At 39.6% G+C, this 23,565-nt stretch overlaps 1 protein-coding gene across 1 annotated transcript in view; it reads right to left on the bottom strand.

The window, feature by feature from the left end:
- Positions 1-5,822: 5,822 nt before the first annotated feature.
- Positions 5,823-23,565, bottom strand: part of LOC136871945 (protein Wnt-6) — a 407,098-nt gene continuing 389,355 nt past the window's right edge. The window contains exons 4-5 of the mRNA XM_067145691.2: positions 16,329-16,519; positions 5,823-8,402 (exon numbers count right to left, since the gene is read on the bottom strand). Coding sequence (XP_067001792.1) covers positions 7,941-8,402; positions 16,329-16,519 — 653 coding nt within the window. The 3' untranslated portion in view covers positions 5,823-7,940. The remainder of the gene's footprint in view (positions 8,403-16,328; positions 16,520-23,565) is intronic.

Below are 23,565 nucleotides of genomic sequence, written 5' to 3'. Positions count from 1 at the left end.
AATTCCTGGCTCAACGAGGAAAGCAACGGTAAACGACTTCACTCATTTACATCTTTTCAGCGACGCCTAGGCCATGTATGACAACTGATGGCAGAGCTGTTGATGTTCCAATCACGCTTTTGGATGAATACTCAACATACAACATCATAAAATAGACCTACTTAGCCTGGATACGGAACTTCCATTATAGAATTCACTTAAAATGTCTGGAAAAATCGAAGGACCAAGGAAAGTCCAACATTATCCCGGAAGGGACGCAATGGTGCAATGGATTGTGAAACACCTACTTCGATTGACCAGCCTAACACACGCCTATTAAAGCAATTAGTGTATTCTCAATAGAAAAACTTAAATCACATATAATTACCTTTTCACGTCTTACGGGAAAAACTGATTAATTAACGTTGGAAACTGGGACGTATTATCCGCAAGTGTCCACAGAAATTTGATAAACAGTGACGAAGGCACGATCCGATACGAGAAATCGTAGAAGAGAAGGAGAAAACCTATGACCGCCAAGTTATACTACAGGACAAGCAATCTAGATGGCTGTCGTATCCGCTGAGTTTTCAAACAAACCCCATGGTGCAACAACCCTGATGTGCCCTGGCCTACTGAGCGACCGTTGCTCAGCCCGAATGCCTGCAGGTTACGAGGTGACGCATGGTCGGTGTGATGAATCCTCTCGGCCGTTGTTCTTGGCTTGCTAGATTGCAGCAATTATTTCAGCGTAAGACAGCTTCTGAAATTGTAATCACGTAAATTAGGCAGAGTGTGCCTCGAACCAGTCCTAAGAATCAGGTAAAATAACCTGACCATGCTGGGAATCGAACCCGGGTCTTCGGGGTGAGATGCAGGTGCGCTACCCCCAGAACGCCAGCCGGTGCTAAGAAGTCCTCACATTTTCATATGATCTACAATTACAATACAACATTTTATTAAATGGCAATGTACAAGTGAAAACGCTCAGGGCGATGAAATTAAGGTATGCACATGGGAACAATTATTAAGGGTAGCCTATCGTAGAAATATTTTGAATAAAATATATTATTATCATATTTCTACTTAGTGTGAAACTTTTCAAAAACGTTTCTCAACAATAGCATTTATGCTGGGATGTAAAATGGTAACACAGGGTTGACTGAACAATTCCATATGTCCATCAGGTATCCTATCTGTGTACTTACTGTATCTTTAATTGAGTTCATGCTTGAAAATAAGGATTCACAAAGGTATGTTGAAGCAAACTAAGCCTTCGAAAGAAGTGAAATGTCAGTCAGTAATGAACACAAGGACCAACATTTGTTAGGTTCTGCAACACTTCCCACGCGGAGAATGGATAAATGTGACAGTAGGATGCACTACAGCTTCACTAAATCATACATATGCAAAAGAAATAATATTTTCTATCGTTACAGAACCTGCTCATATGAACAAATGAAATCAAAATGAAAACTAACTTCTCCTAGCACTTGCGTGGGAATTTACTGGATGGGATTTGATTCTATTCTGGAAACCTCTTTTTCTTACCTGAAATTCGGGATCTACAAAATTTGTTCTCAATAACTACTGGTAGATCGCTGTCGACATGCTATATAACAACAAGGAGCTTTGGTAGATGTGATGTGCCAGTCTTGTGGCAAAACATGTGGTTCCTGAATTGGTCCTTTCAGTCATCGAAAACTCCTTCATAAGCAACACAGATGCACTATGAATACTTCTGTTATACTTGCCAGTGAAGGCCAATGCATGGATACTCAGAACATCCCATGGTCCAGCGAGGGTTGTACGGACGAAGGAGAGGATTATGTATAGGATTATAGATAACGTGTGATTTATTGGACAAGCGCTGTAGAAAACTAGGAAATAAAACACAGATCTCTTTGCAATCAAATAGAGAAGTGACAATTTTTAATAAAATGTACAATTTCATAGAACAATACAGACAATTTTATAGAAAAATTTCATAAATAAGGCACAAAATCAAATACTTCACAAAATACTTTCATCTATTCCTTTGATCAAAGCACTCTATTACCTGATGGATGACGAAACTCCTGAGGGAACGGAATTTTGATGTTTCATTTCTTGTTCTATGATTCCTACTTTAGATCGAAATATTTAATTTCACTTGCTCAAATATCGAAGCCGATGAAAATTGGCCAGTCTGGTTTCATGTAGTTTTACTGATGAGCCTATTCAAAACTACAAACTTCTACTCGTATACTGAACTTCCGTTAGTCCAGATACATCGTGAGCCTGCAGAAGAATTTATTTGTGGGAGAAATAATTTCCTAGAGTATAACAACAGAATAGTTCGGTATATGCGCATTAATTCCATTGCCCCAACGTATAAGTTATTAATAGGCCCGAAAATAAGTTTTGCTACTCTCAAAATGGATAACCTGCGACAGACTGTGGGTCCGACAATGAAATTTCCGCTAAATTTCATAAAAGGGAAACTCAGTAGGAAGTTCAAAAGTTGTGCAATGCTGATATACTAGGTGCGTCTATATTAGTTACCACAGCTTCCTGACTGTGATTGTCAGTAGCAGTGCAATAATTCTAACACCAAATGTTTCCATTTGCATAGTTGATGTTACCATTCGTTTTCTTCCTCCAATACAGTTAAAATGACACTTTTATACACTGATTTGTTATGTATTATAGGGAGATTGTTTTAGAGAGGTACACAATTCGAACGGTTAATCAGCAAAATTTAAGTAAAAGATTTGCAATCATTGAAGTGATGCAATAAATCGTCGCTGCCGGGACAAAACCTCCTATGTGAAATATTTTAGCTTAGAACCTTGGCCGGTAAGGTTCTGTCATCTAAGGTGCAATATTGTGTGCATATTTCAAGGCATTCTCGCTCTTCATAATGTATGTGCTGCGGGTCAAAATATTATCACATAGGAGGTTTTGTCCCGGACACGACGAAATTCTGGTTTCACATTTTTCGAATCAGAAACGTAAATTAGATATTTTTCTAAGATCTCATCAACTTACTGTGGTGTGTCTTTGAAAATGATTAGAATCGAGACGGTCCTTCAGCCTAAAGGTAGCATTTACCTGATGTTAATACCACTTAACTAAATATTATTATTATTATTATTATTATTATTATTATTATTATTATTATTATTATTATTATTATTATCATTAACCCTTAACTTGAAATAGAAATCATTATTTGGTCAGACAGCTTTCCAAACAAGTGCGAACACCACTGCAATGCGGGAATAATGCAAGTAGGAAGAAAAATAACTTTTGAAACAATAAAGAGCAGCTTTAAATATTTTAAAACAGGAACCGTATGTCTTACGGAAAACATTTCATTGTGTATCACACTTCCCGAAATGAAATAACAAACTAAACCAATGGAAGTTGATCTCGATTGGAAATTCGTGATTTTTGACGACCATTATGAAGAACTGGTCTCACCTGCTATATAGTAAACACACTATCTTACCATACAGTCACCCGTTCGCCTTCCTTGAAATGACCAAAAGTCAAGTGGCATCTTTAGTTGTTCAGATGGTTGAAATGCACGTACGGGTAACTAAAGTCAACCCTGCTCTACGCTAAAGCCTCTAGAGGAGTTCCCTTATCAAACTGACAAATATATCTCACTTTTTCTATTGTTTGCTAAAGAAAAATCACACAGGTCAATTTGCATCGGCTGACTTGTACATGCATCGTTGTCATATATTGTACTCACCTTCCCTTGCCGAAATATGCACATCATCTTCCGAGACTTCGTAATCTGAGTTCCCCTTCATATATGGTACATTTTGTATTATAACTGAAATTCACTGTGGCATTGATTCTGATAATAATACTAAAGACAAGATATTAATACCACCTTATTTCAGTTTTTGGAAATGAATATCGCCACCATGTTCTTACTAATTCAGACAAATTTAGAGTTTATTAAAATTGACAGTTTTGTGTACATTCTCGGCCTTACATTAAAAACAATGTTGTTATGTTGAAACTATAGGGTACGATAGATTTTCGTCAAGGCGATGTGGAATTTGTAAAATTTTCAGAGACAGATTTGTTTTAAAAATATATAGAATACTGTTTACTTAGAAATGGACCTTCTTTTATGAATCAATAGCTCATAATAGCATAATAATCATACTGTAGACTATATCTGAAGAGTCTTTATTAAAAGGGAGTCTAAGGAGATGCTGGATATATCACGACAGAGAGTCCTACTGGAAAACTGATCACGATATATAACAATTACCCTGTAGTTCCTTATTACCTATTCCACGTGTTTCGTCCTCCATCGTTTAACATCCATTTTCAAGTCTTGTTATTTAGTTATTTCACATTATTACTAGACAACATATCACGTTTGCTCAGTCCATTGGGCAGTATTAAAAGCAGATATTTTCTCTAACCCATAACCAAATGTTCCTTTTCCCGGTGTGAGACAGAGTTGGCTGACTGCAAGAGAAGAGCATTGATATTATAAATTATTCGATGTCCTTTCCATCATTCGTAGGTTAGAGAACGACAAGAATAACAATAACACTGTGTAATGTTGGTTGATAAAAATAAGCAGAGAAACAGGTAGCGAGGCGAGAAACGTTCCTTGTGTCCGATAGGAACCAACAGCACCTCGTGGTAGAATTGTCCAGACTCTGTCTAGCTGATCCACTTGCTAATCATGCCACGGTCATTTTCAGCTCTAAATACGAGCTCGAAAGAAAGTATTCCAAGTGATCGCGTATTTCTTGCTTATTGCTTGTCATCTCAATCATTGTACGCTTGAATACATACTGTAGTTGTAATGAACGAGAAGTTTATCAGACCGGAAAATTGCACGAAATGTAATATGGGTTGGTCTTTTTCTCACTTGAACGTCGCTTCGTTTTCGAGTTTTGTTTGGGTATGTATGTTTTAGGGAGAAATTGCATTAAAACACGAAAGATTATCACCCGCAATTCTGAAGCTAGTAGCCATATTAACAAAAACAAAAACACTAGATAAACCTTCAAATGTAATGAAGTATAATTCGTGAAAGAACGACAAAAATCAAAATAGAAATACTTCCAGAGTCGTGCGGTCACTAATGGCACTGCCTGAATTTTGCAGTCGTGCACAAATAAAAGGGGCGACTCCATAAATCATCCAGTCTATGCATATATTGACCTTGAACTGCTGTCTAAGTCCAGCTACAGAATGCAAACACCAATTCAGCATCAATTAGAGATAGGATTGGAAGAGGCAAGAGGACCTTAAATTTGGTGCTATTTGTGTGTTTATATAAAATGATTGTGGGAGGAGTCCGCAGTAGGACCAGGCTCAAGATGGAAATGTAATTGATCATAAGCTGAGATGAAACCACTCAACATTGGATTACGAATCCATTTAAAGTACTAATATTTGAGAAATTAAGCATATTACATATCGTCAGTGTTAAATTTCCTAAGGTTCACTGCAACCATATTGCAAATAGGAGATAAATGGCCAGTTCCACCACTACTAACATGGAGTTCTGCTACATGTAGAAATTCTGCACTTTAATGATTACTCTCCGACGCATTTCAGGTTATTTCTAAGTGCCTTAGGGTTTCATAGTTCTTAGTCACATACTATTCGTCTCTTAGAACAGAACGTCGAACAAAGTATATATCGTCGTTGCGCCTCGAAATACCGTTATGTGAAAATGTTTAGGGGAGAAATACTGACCCGCAGCACATGTATCACAGATCGAAAATTCCTTGATACGTTTAATGCAATACTGAACCTTAGACGACAAAACCTTTCTGATCAGAGTTGTAAGTTGAAATATTATCACATAGACACAAAGACGGTATACAGTATGTGTTTGTAATTTCTATCTCTACATATATAAAATAACTTGTCCTGACTGACTGATTCATCATCGCCGAGCCAAAACTACTGAGCATAAAGAAATGAAATTTTGGGGATACATTCATATTGACATGTATGTGCTCACTAAGAGAGGAGTTTTGGATATTCCGTCGCTAAGGGGGTAAAAAGGGGGCTGACATTTTAAAATGAGTGTATCTATATCTCAAAACCTTAAAAATTTAGAGATGTAAACATTAAAATTACGAAACACGTATTTTACGTTTTCGGAAAATCCCAATAGGACGGGTGAAAAAGGGTGAAGAATGGGTTGAATGCTTTTAATGAGGATACTTATATCTCAGAAACTGAAGATATCACAGACCCGAAAATTGGTATTTGGGATATCCTTTAAAAATAATTGAAAAAGTAGTTGAATTATTTGTATGAGGATACTATTATCTCAAAAACGAAATATTTTGAAGACGTTAAAATTGATATTTGGAATCTGATTTAAAATTAAAGAAACACGTATTCTCGGAAAATCCAATGAAGCGGGGGGGGGGAGGTGAAAGAAATGAAAAATTAATTGAATTGATTGTATGAGGATACTTACATCTAACAAAAACTAAACTTGTTACAGACGTGAAAATTGGTATTTAGATCTCCTTTCAAAACAAAGAAAAAATCGTTTTTGAGGGAAATAATCTTGGGGGGCGGGGGTGAAAGGGAGTTGAATTCCTTTTATGAGGACACATGTCTCAAAAACTGAAGATGATAGAGTCGTGATAATGGGTATTTAGAAGATCATTTACAATTAAAGAAATATTTTTGTATTTCATGTCTTAGAAAACAGTTAACTGTTGAGTTTGGCCTAATTTTTGGTTACTATGCCGGCATTCTCTTTCAATATCTGTTAAGTGCATGTTTCTTATACTCAGTGTAAAATAAATATGGGGTAGTGAAACTAAACTGTATGAAAGGAAATAGGAATGGATGAAATTTGAAACCTTAAAAGAGTGGCTAGTACTTCTTCTTTATGAATTTGAGAGTGAATACATATTTTTGAGGTTCTTACGGGAATTCATCGAACAGAAGAAAATATCACAAATGTATTACCGTACATCATCTGATAACGGTCTAAAGAATAGATCATGAAAATTCTGCCCTTTAACATTTTACTGATACTTTTGGTGGTTCGTGATCTTACAGTATCCCCTTATATGGAGTCAGTAACTAAACCGAATCTGGACAATTCTACAAGCATCTTTAGGAGTAATGTCCTTACCATTTGCGAGGCACAGTTTCTGCACGTATCATCTTTTCCCAAAAGCAGGCCAACTCGCTTCTCCAAAGATCAGATTGAAACGCAGACCAACATTAGCATAACTGAAATCACAATCACAGATTTATCGCTCGAAGACTAATTCAGTTGTAGCGAATCCCTTTCTTTTTCTATATGCTTTAAAGTATGCATGCTTCACAGTAGAAAATGAATATGTACACACTTCTTAGAATATGCAGCATGATACTGTTAAAAAGGCATTAGTTTAGCTTAACAATACCAATAAACAATTCACTATAGGCCTATGTATACATTGTATACAATATTTTCGTATTAACAATTAGATTGTAATCTGTTAATAATTAAAATTCAAAGAAATTGTGGTACTAAACAAAATACTTAGGTACGTGAATAAGAATATAATCTTAAGTACTTATTGTAAGTATCATTTCTAACGTAGAAGAACTGTATGTCCATATCAAAGGAATTTTATGTTAAGCAAATATATTCAGCAAATTTAATTGCAGTAGCGTGACTACCTGATTTTAAAACTGATAAATTATTTTGTTTTTCCCGCGTAATAACAATTAACTTATCCATAAATCATGACATCAATATATTTAACAATCTCTTCGAGTCATCTTGGATACCTAGAAGAGGGGGTGAATTAGACACGCACATGTAACTCATACTTTTTTCGCATTTTTTGTGTTCTTTTTATCTGCACTAGGCACTGATATAACTCACAAGTTTAAAGTCTCCCTTTACTTCCGGTGACTGGAATGTGCAATTCTGTCCTCATGATTGTGATTTCAGTTGAAGGTACTCAGCGGCAAATACTGATAGCCTTTTTCTCCAGACATGTGCTACATGTGACCTCGCAGCACCACTTAAAGCGACACTGGCAGTTCACTTTCTCTTTAGTGTGGTAGGTGTCGAACCCACGGCCACAGCACAGTAGCTCACAGCCCTCAACGCCGGGCGAAGTAGCATTGCAGTGACGACCTTGTGTGCCTAACGAGCCTGTCTTGCGGTTCGGCTTGCAGAAGTCTGGAGAGTCCTCGGAGTAGACCAGATCAAGTCGACTTGGGGGCTTGATGGTGGGACCCTCTGGTATGAAACTTCGCCCGTCGTTGCTGGGGATCACCTTGGCTGCCCCATCAAAGCGCTCCTTCAACCGGTTACCCACATCTCGGAAAGGCGGCATCTTACGCCAGCACGTCCGCAAAGTGCATGAGCCGGACAGACCATGACACTTACATTCTGTCCGCATGAAGTTCCTGATCGCCTGAAACACATGCACACACAAATACAAATATGGATCAACAGTCGCCAACCCATAGAGCACAATACAGCTTTGAAAATTTTCAGTCTGTCGAAACTAATAAAAGATTTAAAAAGCTAGAAAATACCTCATAAAGGAAATAATTAATATCAGAATATACATGAAAAGATAAGAATCTACCACCTGGATGGCAGCCCTAAATGCAGATCATTGATTGATTGATTGATTGATTGATTCATTCATTCATTCATTCATTTATTCATTCATTCATGAAGTACAGTAGAAGGAGTAAGAAAATTACGTCAGTCCATCAATTGAATGTCTACCCCTCAGTCCTGTTTCTTGATACTGGGCATGGGATGAGGTGAGATGAATTTACATGACATGTTTTACGGCCGTATGCCCTTCCTTACGCCAAACTCAGTTGAGGAGCTGATGAAATGAAATGAAATGAAATGAAATGAAATGAAATGAAATGGCGTATGGCTTTTAGTGCCGGGATATGTCCAAGGACTTCGGTTGGCCAGGTAAAGGTATTCTGATTTGATGCCCGCAGGCGACCGGCGCGTCGTGATGAGGATGAAATGATGAAGACGACGACACATACACCCAGTCTCAGTGCCAGGGAAATTAACCAGTTATGGTTAGAATTCTCGCCCCTGCCGGGAATCGAACGCAGGACCCCTGTCACAAAAGGCCAGCACGCTAACCATTTAGCCATGAAGCCGGACAAGATGAAATGAATGATGGTGAATGAAACTGGGTAAGGATGTGGAAGGAATCGGCTGTGGCCTATTTAATAGGAGCTGTCCCGGCATTTGCCTGGAAGTGAAAATGGGATTCCACAGAAAACCATTCACAGCACAGGCGATGGTGGGCTTCAAACTCACGTGACTCCATATCCGTAGCGCGTTAACACGCGCGGCCAGCCGTTCGGTATCAGATTCCATCGAATCACACTTTTATGATCATTGTCTTTAAGAACTGAGCCAATGGTTATAGCCATGTTGAAACACCGGATCCCGGGAGATCTCCGAAGTTAAGCAACATTGGGAGTGGTCAAAAGTTGGATGGGTTGCGACGCGCTGTTGGCAGAAGGTAAGGGAATGGAGGAGCGGAAAGGAACTGGCCACCCTGCCGTACGTAAACTCCAACTCAGGCACATCTCTGCAGAGGTTCGCACCTGCCTTCGGGGAGAATAAACCCTTACCTTACCTTAAGAGCTGATGAGACGAACGAGTGTAAATACATTTGTGTAGCCGGGCTGAGTGGCTCAGACGGTTGAGGCGCTGGCCAACTTGGCAGGTTCGATCCTGACTCAGTCCGGTGGTATTTGAAGGTGCTCAAATACGTCAGCCTAGTGTCGGTAGATTTACCGGCACGTAAAAGAACGCTTGCGGGACTAAATTCTGGCACCTCGGCGTCTCCGTAAATCGTAAGAGTAGTTAGTGGGACGTAAAGTAAATAACATTATTATTATTATTATTATTATTATTATTACATTTGTGTTAAAATAAATAATAATTCCGCAAGTGTTTTAAGCTTATATATATGATGTGCTCCTTCTACTCTGCTTCAATCAATCAATGATCTGTATTTAGTGCTGACGCCCAGGTGGTAGTTTCCCTGTCAATTGTTTCCCTAGTCTGTCTTAAATGTTTTCAGGAACTTGGTAACTCATCGAACATTTCCCGTGATAAATATTATTCTAATTCCTTGTTCCTCGTCCTTTAAATTAATATTTCCTCAGTTGTCCACGGTAGGGAAACAGGAACAGCGATTAACTATCCTAAAATCACATTTCAGTAAAACGTAAAAATTCAAAATCCATTAAATTTAGAATTTATTAATTCACTAATCCTCAACAGAAAATCCCAAGACATTTTCCAAAACGACAATTTTATGTGTGAACAAAAACAAGCAGCCTTACGTCGCACAGACACAGATAGGTCTTATGGCGATGATGGAATATGAAAGGCCTAGAGGTGAGAAAGTAGTGGCCGTCTCCTTAATTAAGGAAAAGCCCCAGCATTTTCCTAGTGTGAAAATTGGAAACCACGGAAAGCCATCTTCATGGATGCCGCCAGTGGGGTTCGAACCCACTGTCTCCCTGGTGCAAGCTGACAGCTACGCGTCCCTAACCGCACGGCCAACTCGCCCGGTCAAGCAGGCTATATTTCCACGAAAACCAGTGACGCCACTGCGGCATGACACAGCAGAAAATTACCAGGAGACCAGCGAGCAGGCGTAAGGCCAGGGACTGCGTAAGGTAGTCCACCTTGTTGGACAGATGAGGAAAGAGGATGTACAACAGAAGGAGCGCATCATTGAGATAAAAATATTTCCACGTGCATTATTATATTTTTTTTTTGCTATTGGCTTTACGTCGCACCGACACAGATACGTCTTATGGCGACGATGGGACAGGAAAGGGCTAGGAGTGGTAAGGAAGCGGCCGTGGCCTTAATTAAGGTACATCCCCAGCATTTGCCTGGTGTGAAAATGGGAAACCACGGAAAACCATCTTCAGGGCTGACGACAGTGGGGTTCGAACCTACTATCTCCCGAATACTGGATACTGGCCGCACTTAAGCGACTGCAGCTATCGAGCTCGGTCATTATTTATTTTAACAGGAAATTTTTACATTTGTTTATAATATTAGTCAGTTCTTAAAAGCATAATAATAATAATAATAATAATAATAATAATAATAATAATAATAATAATAATAATAATAATAATAATAATATCGTCGCTTCACCGGTAAAAGGTTGTAATCTACAAAGCTCTTCCTACCGATTATTGTCCTTAAGACAGGTCACGCCTCCCAGCCACGTATGGATATGCAGCCCATCAGAACAATATCCGTTGTGTTCGTTTTCCTATGCCGAAGAGTAGCCGAAAATGAACCTAACATGCATACGTACAATAGGAGTGCGTAAATACATAATGCAAGCATATATTCGTATAGTACGGTACAGTAAGGTTAATTTTCCTTTACACAAGGGCATAGGAAATTGAACACAACAAAATTTGTTCTGATGGACTGCATAATCATATGTGGCTGGGAGGCTTGACCAGTCTTAAGGAGAATAATCGATAGGAAGAGCTTTGCGGATTACAACCTTTTACCGGTGAAGCGACGATATGGAATAGGAAAATGATTCTAAAGATCTGCAGAAGCAACAACACGATAGTCACCTTTGTGGACCTGAAGAAGGCGTATGTCTCTGTGGACAGACAGACCTTATTCGACAAGCTAGAAGAACTTCGAATGGATAAGAAGACCAGGAAATTGGTACATCAGACCCTCACAAACACAACATCTAAGATGAAATTTTTGGGGGAAATTTCTGATCCTTCTGAAGTACACACAGTTATTCGTCAAGGAGATGGACTCTCTCCTCTTCTGTTTAACTTGGTTTCAGATAAATTCATCAGAGAGTGGGAAAAGGATATCACAGGCGTAACCATCAGGACTGATGGAAACAAAATGAAAGTGAAATGCTCAGCTTTCGCAGATGACAGAGCTATCATCACCAAGAACAAGGAGGAAACTAGGTATGGTATTGAGACATTACAGAGAATAGCATCACAGACAGGCTTTCGGATATCATTCAAGAAAACCAAGTAACTTATATACAGAATTTTCAGCATATATACAAGAAAGATGAAATTGAAACGGCATATACCGGGCGAGTTGGCCGTGCTGTTAGGAGATAACGGGTTCGAATCCCACTGTTGGCCGCCCTAAAGATGGTTTTCTGTGGTTTCCCATTTTCATACCAGGCAAATGCTGGGGCTGTACCTTAATTAAGGCCACGGCCGCTTCCTTCCCATTCATAGGCCTTTCCTGTCCCATCGTCGCCATAAGACTTATCTGTGTCGGTGTGACGTAAAGGGAAATAGCAAAAAAAAGCGAAACGGTATATGTGACAATTTCACAGCTATATTATTTTAAATACCTCGGGGAAATAATTCTTCCTTCGGAACTAGACAGTTTGGCTAATACAGAAAGGGCCTCAAAACTTCAAAGGAGATTTTGACTTACATGGGATCACTACAATGTGTGAGTATTGTTGCGTAATGTTAAATTGAACCATTACAAACCAGTTACTCTATCGGAAGCGGTATATGCATCAGAAACCTTAACTTTAGGAGGTCATTCTAGAATTGCAAATATTGAAAAAACAAGAACATAAAATTCTTAGAAATATTTTCGGCGCCATACCAGAAAATGTAATTTGGATCAAAAGGCGATCTGCATACCTCTATATTTACACAGATAGTTTCAACAATACTGTACGAAGGAGACGTTTGAAATATTTTGGACACATTTTTAGGATGGATTCACGAAAAGGTTATTCATTGTAATGAATTCCCAAAACAGGAGAATACATCGAATGGAGGAAATAAGAGGAGTCCTAAATGAATTGAACATCGGGCAAAACATCATGAAAACTCACCAATTCTTCAAGACCTTAGCAAATAAACACACATTTGTACTCAAAACTAGCAGCAGGTCTGGGACAAAGTAATCAGAAGAACGAGAGAAACAACACAGTGAGTTCATGAAGAGATTTTTGAAGAACAGGAAGGCGAAAGTCATCAAGCCAATGAACAAGTTCCAACGCGCTCTATGAATAGGCATAACGAAATAATAATAATAATAATAATAATAATAATAAGAAGAAGAAGAAGAAGAAGAAGAAGAAGAAGAAGAAGAAGAAGAAGAATCCAGTATCCGTGTTCTGGGGATACTGGTTTCGAACCACACTGTCGGCGGCCCTGAAGATGGTATTCCATTGCTTCCTATTTTCATACCATGCTAGTGTTGGAGCTACCGGGAGAGTTGGCCGTGCGGTTAGAGGCGCGCAGCTGTGAGCTTGCATCCGGGGAATAGTGGGTTCAAATCCCACTGTCGACAGCCCTGAAGATGGTTTCCCGTGGTTTCCCATTTTCACACCAGACAAATGCTGGGGCTGTACCTTAATTAAGGCCACGGCCGCTTCCTTCCAACTCCTAGGCCTTTCCTGTCCCATCATCGCCATAAGACCTATCTGTATTGGTGCGACGTAAAAGTCACTAGCAAATAAAAAATGTTGGAGTTGTACCTTAACGCCACGGCCGCTTCCATCCCAATCCTAGCCCTTTCTCCTCCCATCATCGCCATATGACCTATCCTTTTAAAAACATTTAAAAATAATAAAGTGTGATTTGTTAGAATCCGATTTCACGAAAGAAACAAGTCATTCTGTCATTAATGATTTTTTTCAAGTATTTTATAGTTTTGTTAATCCTGCTCTTGTTTGAACAGATCTAAAAATTCAAAGATATACATTAATTAAGCTGAAACTGAAAATAAATTCATAGAGCAGTGGTAAGATTTTCCCTTTGTTATTTATATATAAGAATGCTAGGCCAATGTTTCTCTCCTGTCAGCAATTTGTTTATCCAAGTGGATTATTCATTTGTTCAGCCACTAGTAATCTAATGGTTCTTCACAAAAGTTTTAGTACGTTTTCCGTATTCAAGGATAAGTTATTAATTATTTTTGATATGCTGTTTTTATTGTCGCTTATTCTGAAGGGGGAGAATATATGGAGACGTTGTAGAATGGTACGAACAAGGTCTTGGAAAAGAAGAACAGTAAAGTATCTTCAGCTTGCCCTTGGAATTTTTGGGGTCATTCTGGCTCACTTACGTCTTGACTGGGACTTAAGTGTGAGTGGTGGCCGACGTTTTGCCCGTGGAGGGCTCTCAGATTTATTCATACGACCTGATCCTGTATGTGGTCTTTCCTACAAACTAGATAAAGCGGAGGTTAATGAATGGATGGTGTATACACATATAAGGTATTGGAAATCAGCTGAAGTATGCAAGTATACAAACGTTCATACAAAAGATACAAAGGCAAATACGGCTAAATAGGAGCAGAAGAAATCTCAAATGAACAACTGATATGCACACTGGTCATTGGCCTGAGGGAATATCTGTACAACTATACAAGATTAGAATTTATATGAATATCTCTTGTGTTCGATGTCATAAAGCAGATGAAACGGCTGTGAATGTGATATCCTGGCTATGCTAAAAACTAAACCTTTTGGGAGTCACTTTATTAATTTGAGTGACCTCTCTAACGTCCCTCTTAGCAGCCTCACAGAAGTTATCACTAAATGCGTAGTTTTACAGGCAGACTAGAATGAGGAAAACACAATAGATCTAATTGTACGCAGAGCAAGGTCATGCAACGACATCCACCTTTTAACCCTAACAAGCAAGTGTGAGAAGTGTCTTAATACAAATCAAGTACCGACCCCAAATAAATTGGAAACAGCCCTAGATTATTATTATTGTTATTATTATTATTATTATTATTATTATTCCATATGACACTGCGTTCAAATTACCAGGTTCATCTTATCCTGAATCTTTACAAAGTACGCTATCGAATTTTGAGCTGACAACATCTCTAAATGATCGTATTACAGTATGTACAGTACTATTCAGCAAGCTAGTTCAAAATTATCACATGATATAAAACGATGCTGAAGGCATTGATCATAGCGATGATGCATGATGTGTTTACCTTTATTTAATGTCTTTCACACCGCTGTGGAATCAAACATTATTTTTTCATTTAAACATATTTTCTTCTCTTTTAAAACATATTGAGCCGTTTGCAGATTTCCTCATTCTGTGAAGTATTTTCGTGACGGAAACTCCGAATATATTTACTGCATATTGGTCATTTCTGTTTCAGAAGTGTGTGGTAACACTCAAAATTCATCATCCATCGGGCGACTAGAAATAAGGCTTTTTATTCAACTTACTATATGATACATATGCAATACGCCCCAAGGACTGAAATTTATGAAATAAATATACCAAAACGGAAGCAACGATTTGAGAAATTGTTCTAGACATATGGTTCTGAGAATAAAGAGAAGGTGGAGATCAACTTTTATGCCAATAACATGTTTACATTTATATGCCTTGGATTCTGGCTTTTACGGCATATGCACATATAAATTTCTTACTAGTCACTGTCTACATGATTATGGTTATATTAGGTTTGGATGAAGTCGGTAGGCCTTCATGCGTTAGTAAATGAATTTGGAATGGTTGCCAAGAACAAAGAGCCAATACCTGACTACTTCGACGATAATACTATCAGATGAATTATTCATTATATTTGTGATATTAATCATCCCTCCATGTTGTGTTGGCGTCAGAAAAGGCATCAAGCCCTAAAATAGACTAAATCCATACAAGATTCTGGCCCCAGATAACTGGGAAATGTTCTAGAAGAAGAACGTATGTTAATACTAATTATGATTAACTCTCTAACTTCAATGAAACAATCAGGTGTTTACCGCATAAGTTGAAGACATTGTTTCCTAACCCTTAAATGCGCAATTTATTATTTATTTTAAATATGTTGGTTTTTCATTCCAAAAGTAACACATCATTACCAGAAAAATATTTACAAAATTATTTTCCAAAATAAATATTTTTTGTTTATTGAATCAGGCAAAATATTTAGAGTTTTGAATGTTTGACGTACTGGTATATGCAACACTGTACGATTATTATAGCTACTGCCACACTTCAGTATTAGGGATGACTTCCTCTGAAGTAAGAACATTTTATTCGTTTTACATTAACTGTTTAAAGTTTACACTTCTCTCCAGCTGATTAGCAAGGAAATTTAAAACAGGAAGGATTATTCATTTTTAATTCGCTAGTGACCGCTAACGAGTTCGTCTGCTAGGTGGAAGTAAACGAACACTTGCAAAATCGTAAAGCATATATAACAAGCAAGTAAATTCTCTTTTTCACATATGCAATGACGTGAATTTAAGGGTTAATTTTCACAAAACTTTTCTAAGAAACTATGGAGCAAAGTTCACAGTATCACTCACCAATCGTCCGGCGTCGTTATTATGAAGCTTCACCAGCATCTTCATATCCCTGCGCTTCCTGTGTGGCGCGTCCATGAAAGCCTTGGACATGCTGTAACCGAACTGGATGTTGTCCCCGCAGCCACCCCATTCCCAGTCGCCGTCCGCCATGGAGCCTATCGCGGGATGCTCTGGAGGCATGCGAGGATTACCTGGCACAACACATCACGATTAGAACAGGTCTTAGTATAGTGAGCATAAATATCGTACCAAATATTGAATAAATAATATTCCAGTATAATAATAAATATAATCACTTTAAAAATATTTAAGCTCTTCAGGCGCTGGGCCCATCGGTTGGATTTCTACACCTTTCCACGATGCTGGTGTCTGGTGCACCGCTGAGACACAATACAAGCTTCCATGTAGGACAATGGATTGACGGTGGACTAGGGGAAGCATGTGCTTCCACTTGTATAAATTACTGCCTTTGGGCTTTACATCAAGAATGAAGAGCTAAAATATTTTTAACATTTACGACCAATGAAATAAAATTATGTTTTACTTCTTAATTGTTGAAAATCATTTCAATTAGCTAACCACTTCAAAAAGAAATTATTAATCCCTTACATGTCCGATTAAATAACTGTAATCAACGTCAAAAATGAAACAAATTGTAAAAAATAAGTTAAGGGTTAGAAGAAGCATAAACTCAGTACAATCCGTACCAAGTACAATAGTGATAGAACGTTGGTTAACCGAAAGGAGAGGATCTAGTGATATAAGGACGAAGTAGATGGTAAGTGCATAGCAGGTAAGGAGGAATGGCTAAAACAGAAGTGTAAAGGCATTATTAAAATTTGTTTATTTATTGGAAGGATAGATGCTTCATACAGGAAAAATCAATTAAATTTCAGAGAAAAGGAAACTAGGTGCATAAATACGAAAATCTCAGGTGAAGAAACTTTTTCTAAGGTCAAAATACAAGTAAGAAACTTGGGGGGAACATATTCATTCAACAATTACATCAAGGAAATGAAGCAGACGGCAAAGCCCTGGAAGAGGAAGAGTCTGCTGATGTCAATAACGTGACGTCTGTATTTGACAGGAAACTGGGAGACGTAACCAGGAGAAAGATGTGACGTATATACAGCTATCTCCTTTTGAGAGCAAGATGATACAGGAGAAGTGCCATGTGATTTCTCCTCCTATTTGTTTCATATCACACCTATACACACAGGTCCTATGGTGTTGATGGGATGGAACAGGGCTTGGACTGTGAAGGAGGCAACCGAGGCGTTTTCAAGTTATAGCCTCAGGATTTAGCTGGTGTGCAACCACTATATCTCGAAGATCGCAGATCACAAGCTCACAGCTACGTGACAAAACTCGCTTAGCTAACATGCTCGTTACGTATGATTTTTTAAAAGAATGCTGTTATTACCAATTCCAAGAAGAAAAGTGTAAAAAATGCAGTACAATTACTTCAAAATATTATGCTTGCAAAATGTTGAACACCCATTATCTACGTAAGAATCGAGAGTCAACCTGAAGCCGAGTTAGAGGAATATCATTTTGGTTTCCGAAGAAATTCATAAACACGCGAGCAATGTTGATTCTTCATCTGATCTTAGAGGATGGAATTAAAAGGGGCAAGTCCATGAATATGGCATTTGTATATCAGCAAAGGATTTCTGATAACGTTAACTGGTCCAAGCTCATTGAGATTTTGTAGATGATCGGGACGAGAGAATGGTTATCTACAAGCAGTAAAAAAATTGACATCGCAATGATAAGAACCGGAGGCTATGAAAAAGAAGCAACTACCCAGTTCCCCCTTTCCCAACCATATGTGAAGCTTCCATGGTGTGTAGAGTTATTTAATACTTCTTTCGGTTGTTCTCTATACATTCCGTACAGTTGGCCGACGTTTCGAATACTACTTGATTAGCAGCCTGGGAGACCGATTACCTCGGATCGAGTAGGGGTATTTGAGTCGCCTTGAAAAAGAATACTGCATTGTATTCGAAACGTCGGCAAACTGTACGTAATGTACAGAAAGCAACAAAACGGCCCAATCCTGAAGAAGAAATAAATAACTTACTTTTCCACGTTTACTTAGAACGCAGAGTAAAGAGGGATTTGGAAAATTAATCAGCATTCAAGGAGAGGAAATACAAACTCTGAGTTCTGCTGGTGATATTTTAACTGTCTCCAGAAGATCTGGTGAAATTGCTGAATTATATCAATATAGTCTTGGATAAATGGTACAATATGAAAAAATATAAAGCAGAATAGTAGAATGCAGTCATATCAGGTCAGATTCTGCAGGAAATATCGAATTAAGAAATGAATTCCGAAAACAAATGGATGTTTTGTTTGTTGGGCAGTAGATTGATGGTCAAAGGCAGGATGTAAAATGTCGACTATTTCAAGCAAGGAAGGCTTTCCTTCATAAAAAAATTTTCTTTTTTTGCTAGTGGCTTTACGTCGCACCGACACAGATAGGTCTTATTGCGACGATGGGATAGGAAAGGCCTACGAGTTGGAAGGAAACGGCCGTGGGCTTAATTAGGGTACAGCCCCAGCATTTTCCTGACGTGAAAATGGGAAACTACGGAAAACCATCTTCAGGGCTGCCGACAGTGGGATTTGAACCTACTATCTCCCGGAGCAAGCTCACAGCCGCGCGCCTCTAACCGCACGGCCAACTCGCCTGGTGAGAGAAATGTTCTCACTTCAGACATGGATATACGTAGGGCGCATTATTTGCGTTGAGTGTGGCACTGAGTGGAGGAGATTTAAGCTACTAACACACAAATAAGGATAATATAACGTCTTGTAATGTGGCGTTATAGAAGATTGCAGTGTTTCTGAATGACTTCGGAAACCAAAATGATATTCCTCTAGCTCGGCTTCAGCTTGACTCTCCATTCTTTCGTAGATAATGCGTGTTTAACATGAATCACAAGGGAAGAGATTCTGAATTAAGTTGATGAGAGAATTCATCTTATTTTCCTCCTTCTTCTTCTTAATCAGTTTGCCCTCCAGGGTTGGTTTTTCCCTCGGACTCAGCGAGGGATCCCACCTCTACCACCTCAAGGGCAGTGTCCTGGAGCGTGAGACATTGGGTCGGGGGATACAACTGGGGAGAATGACCAGTACCTAGACCCAGTCGGCCTCACCTGCTATACTGAAGAGGGGCCTTGTGGGGGGATGGGAAGATTGGAAGGATTAGACAAGGAAGTGAGAAGGAAGCGGCCGTGGCCTTAAGTTGGGTACCATCCCGACATTTGCCTGGAGGAAAAGTGCAAAACCACGGAAAACCACTTCCAGGATGGCTGAGGTGTGAATTGAACCCAGCTCTACTCATTTGACCTCCCGAGGCTGATTGGACCCCGTTCCAGCCCTCGTATCACTTTCTCAAATTTCGTGGCAGAGCCGGGAACCGAATCCGGGCCTCCAGATCTGGCAGATAATCACACTAACCTCTGCACCACAGAGGCGGACGATGAGTGAATTATTTAGTGAAATTTGATCAGGAGAAGCGATGGAATGGCAGGACACACCTCGCGTCTCCGAGGATCGGTCAGTCAGTACTGGTTGGAAGTATACGGGGTATTAATGGTAAGGGTACTGGTATGGTAGTGGTGGTGATTATCGTTTTAAGAGGAAGTACTACTGGGAAACCATCCTCTCTTAATGCTAATCAGGAGGAAAACAGAAGATGTCCGACGCTTCGAAGAATGGGGGTACCGGAAAAGATAGTGATGGACCATTAAGGGCGTGAGAATGAAAGACTCCCCAGGCCTCCCAATCCTACTAGTGTCGAAATTGACAAAGAATAAGAGCTGACCAAGGAAAATGTGAAAGTGATGAGCCTGTCACAAGTAAGTGGAAGCAATGGCCGACTCAGCTAGGGGGACCGTGGTCGCCAACCCACGCTTTTAGTTCCCTCTTACGACATAGAGGATATACTCAATCGCCTTCACCGACAGGGAGAGGAATGTTAAGGGGATTCCAAGACACACAGATTGCAGCAGGTGTAAGATGCGGTAGTTATGTGGAGATGATGAGGTAAGCCAGGACAGGGTGGCATGGAGAGCTGAATCAAGTAACTCCTTACAGAATTCAGCAGGAGTGTGCAGTAGAGGCTTCCTCTAACCATAACCTTAGCACAAGATTAATATAATAGAGTGGTTATTCATTTCTTCTGTAGTGATGTAAACAACAGAGCTTTTACTATTCCAGAATAATACTTAAGACAATAATGAACAATAAAGTAAATAAAACACACAAACACACCCGTGCCACACAAGGCCCAAGTCGACTGGAGCCCAGCCGAACGAAATGCAGATAATGGATTGCCGTGACAACAACCTCAGCTATATTGTTACACTTTCGTAACCTGGCGCGCTGGATCTCATATCAGACAGCTCGCAGTCGATGGCACGATGATGACTGAATCCCGTCCCGGCCTTCGGTCCAGAATTCAAACCCGAGAGTGACCGGGAATCAAACCCGAAGCCTTCGGTAAGGGCAGGCTACTCCTGTACTAAAGGATACGGAGAAATAGTACTCACATTTCGTAACCTCAACCTCGTGATGAAGTCAACCTGTATCAGTCTCTGTATCTCAGGTTAACAGGTTCAAGCACAGCAGAGATAGTCGGATTTTTGAAGGATGGGAAAAATTCCATTCAACACTTCATGACATAGGAGCGTTAAAGGCTTGCTCGATTCACCCGAAAGGACGTGGGTTCAGTTCCTCGTCAGGAGGTCGAAAAATTTAAGAAACGAGATTTCACTTCCGGAGGTGCAAATGGCCCTGAGGTTCACTCAGCCTCCACTAAAAATGAGTACCAGGTTAATATCTGGGAGCAAAGGTGGGGCAGGCGTAGAGCTAACAACCAAGTGCCAAGGTTACGGCTGGTGCCAGCATTTACCTTCCACCCCTACAGGGGCCTTTATGCTCTGTACGGAGATGTCCTTGCGTTTTGCTTTTTCTTAGTGACATACGATGTCAGCATGAAAATGATCTCGACTGACATAAAAATTAACAGGTAAAGAAACTTCAGCCAAACAGAAATCTGGCCAACTCTACAATTTGGCAGAGTAAAACGGAAAGTCGAATTCGAGGTGCACGTACGGTAGCCTAAATGGCTGCACGCGGTATCTAAGGCGGTACGAATATTACTTCAGGTTTTAACCAAGCATGCATCTTATCACAGATCACAATCCTCATCCCTCGTATTAAATCCAAGTAGCATGTTAAAAATCACGGTTTCTGCTGACATCCTATAAAAGCACAATTCGTTCTTAGACATGCGGAAATATTCACACAAAAGAAGAATTTAACACAACAAGCATGGTTAATGGTGTGAGTTACTGTAGTCACATCCTAGCTCGTGAAATATGGACAACGGCTGAGTGCCCTAGTAAGTGGTCCTGAGAGTTTGGATAACAGTTGCTACAGAATGGGAGAGGGAATTTCGGACACATTCTGAGTCATGGCCTTCCTCGTGCTCAGGTGGCTAGGACTATACAATCCACCGTGGTCCCTAACCCGTTAGATGAGAGATCCTCACTTGGACTAGGTGTAAGTAGGTTAGCATCCTGCTTCACGAATTTACCGAGCTCAGAACATATTAAGCAAACATAGGACCTATGGGAGTAACAGAGCCCCACTCCCATTTGACATGCGAGGCATTCCTTGGAAACAACTTGGCGAACGAAATGGAATTCGATGGGCAGCTATCAATATTAATGGGAATTATGGAAGAAAGAAAGTAGAACTGGCTGAATCATCAGAGAGGATGATTTGAATATGCTAGGAACAAATGATACTCGGGTAAGGGGAGATAAGGAGGAAGCTATAGGAGATTATAAAATGAACCTGACGGGTGTTAAAAAGGGAAGGGCAAAGTATGGTGTAGGGCTGTTCATTAGGAATACTACTGCACGCAACATGATTTCTGTTAGGTACGTAAATGAGCGAATGCTGTGGGTAGATTTTTCAGTGGGAGGACAGCCTAGGACAGAGAGACTGAAATCTGTCGGCAAACGAATAAGGGTATAAAAACTCCAGGACGAAGAAATTAGACAGAAGTACATGGAAATGATTACTCGTGACAAAATTTTTAGGAGGTTTACAACAACATTTTTGTTCATGTCTCAAATCAGCAAAAAAGTAACATAGGTAAATAAATCACTTCAATAAAAGTTCCTTATACAATTCCTTTTTCACAAATAATAGGGTAGAACTCCTGTAACCGAGGATAAATTTTATACTAGACTAATCTGTTAGTATGGAACAAAAGTAAAATTCATAATAACTTTACTACACTGGGAATATTGAAGGATGCTAGTACTATTCTTTAGCACGAAGTTCACCGGGGTGTTAGTGTAGAACAAAACCAAACCACATGGCATACCAAATGACTGCTGCTCAGCCCGGTGGCGGTGCAGATTATGAGGTGTCTTGTGGTCAGCACGACGAATACTCTCGGCCGTTATTCTTGGCTTTCTAGACTGGACCGCCATCTCATCGTCAGATAGCTCCTCAATTGTAATCCCGTAGGCTGAGTGGGCCTCAAACCAGCCCTCAAATCGAGGTAAAAATCCCTTACCTGGCCGAGAATCGAACTCGGAGCATCCGGGTAAGAGGCAGGTGCGCTACTCCTACACCACGGGGCCGGTTGTGTTAGTGCAGAACAAAGGTAAAATTCATAATAACTTTACTGCACTGCGAACATTGATGGATGCGAGCACTATTCTTGGGTTTTAAATAGCACGAAGTTCACCTGGGTATGACGAGAAGCATAGAAATAATGTGTACCGCATTTACCGGTCGATTTTTTTAAAATAATTGTTTCCGAGTTGACTCCATAGTCTCCACATTATCTCGGTTAATCAGGGTTCTACTGTATCACATGGTAATTATTCTCGCCTTGGAAATTATAAACAACACTAGAATAGGGAATTCAATACTCACGTTCTTGTGTGCACGAGAATTTTCATGTTTATTTATTCTGACACTCAAATGAGCAAGGTCTGTGCATCCAGCTGAATTCTATACACTTCTTTCTTTGTTGTACAATAAACATGGCAAACCAAAAAGCACATTCCTAGATCTATATCCACAGAGCCACTTGCGGGTTTCTACACTTTTCTCTTACACCTATACTCGCGTTTGTCAGTTTTTGTAACTTTTTCGATAATCAAATCTGGTCTGTCCGGTCCAAGCCTTTTAATTTCTA

Source organism: Anabrus simplex, chromosome 4, assembly GCF_040414725.1.
Source record: "Anabrus simplex isolate iqAnaSimp1 chromosome 4, ASM4041472v1, whole genome shotgun sequence".
In the NCBI taxonomy this organism is placed as follows: domain Eukaryota; kingdom Metazoa; phylum Arthropoda; class Insecta; order Orthoptera; family Tettigoniidae; genus Anabrus; species Anabrus simplex.
The sequence above is the reverse complement of the archived record's forward strand: the minus strand, read 5'-3'. Positions and strand labels throughout refer to the sequence as shown.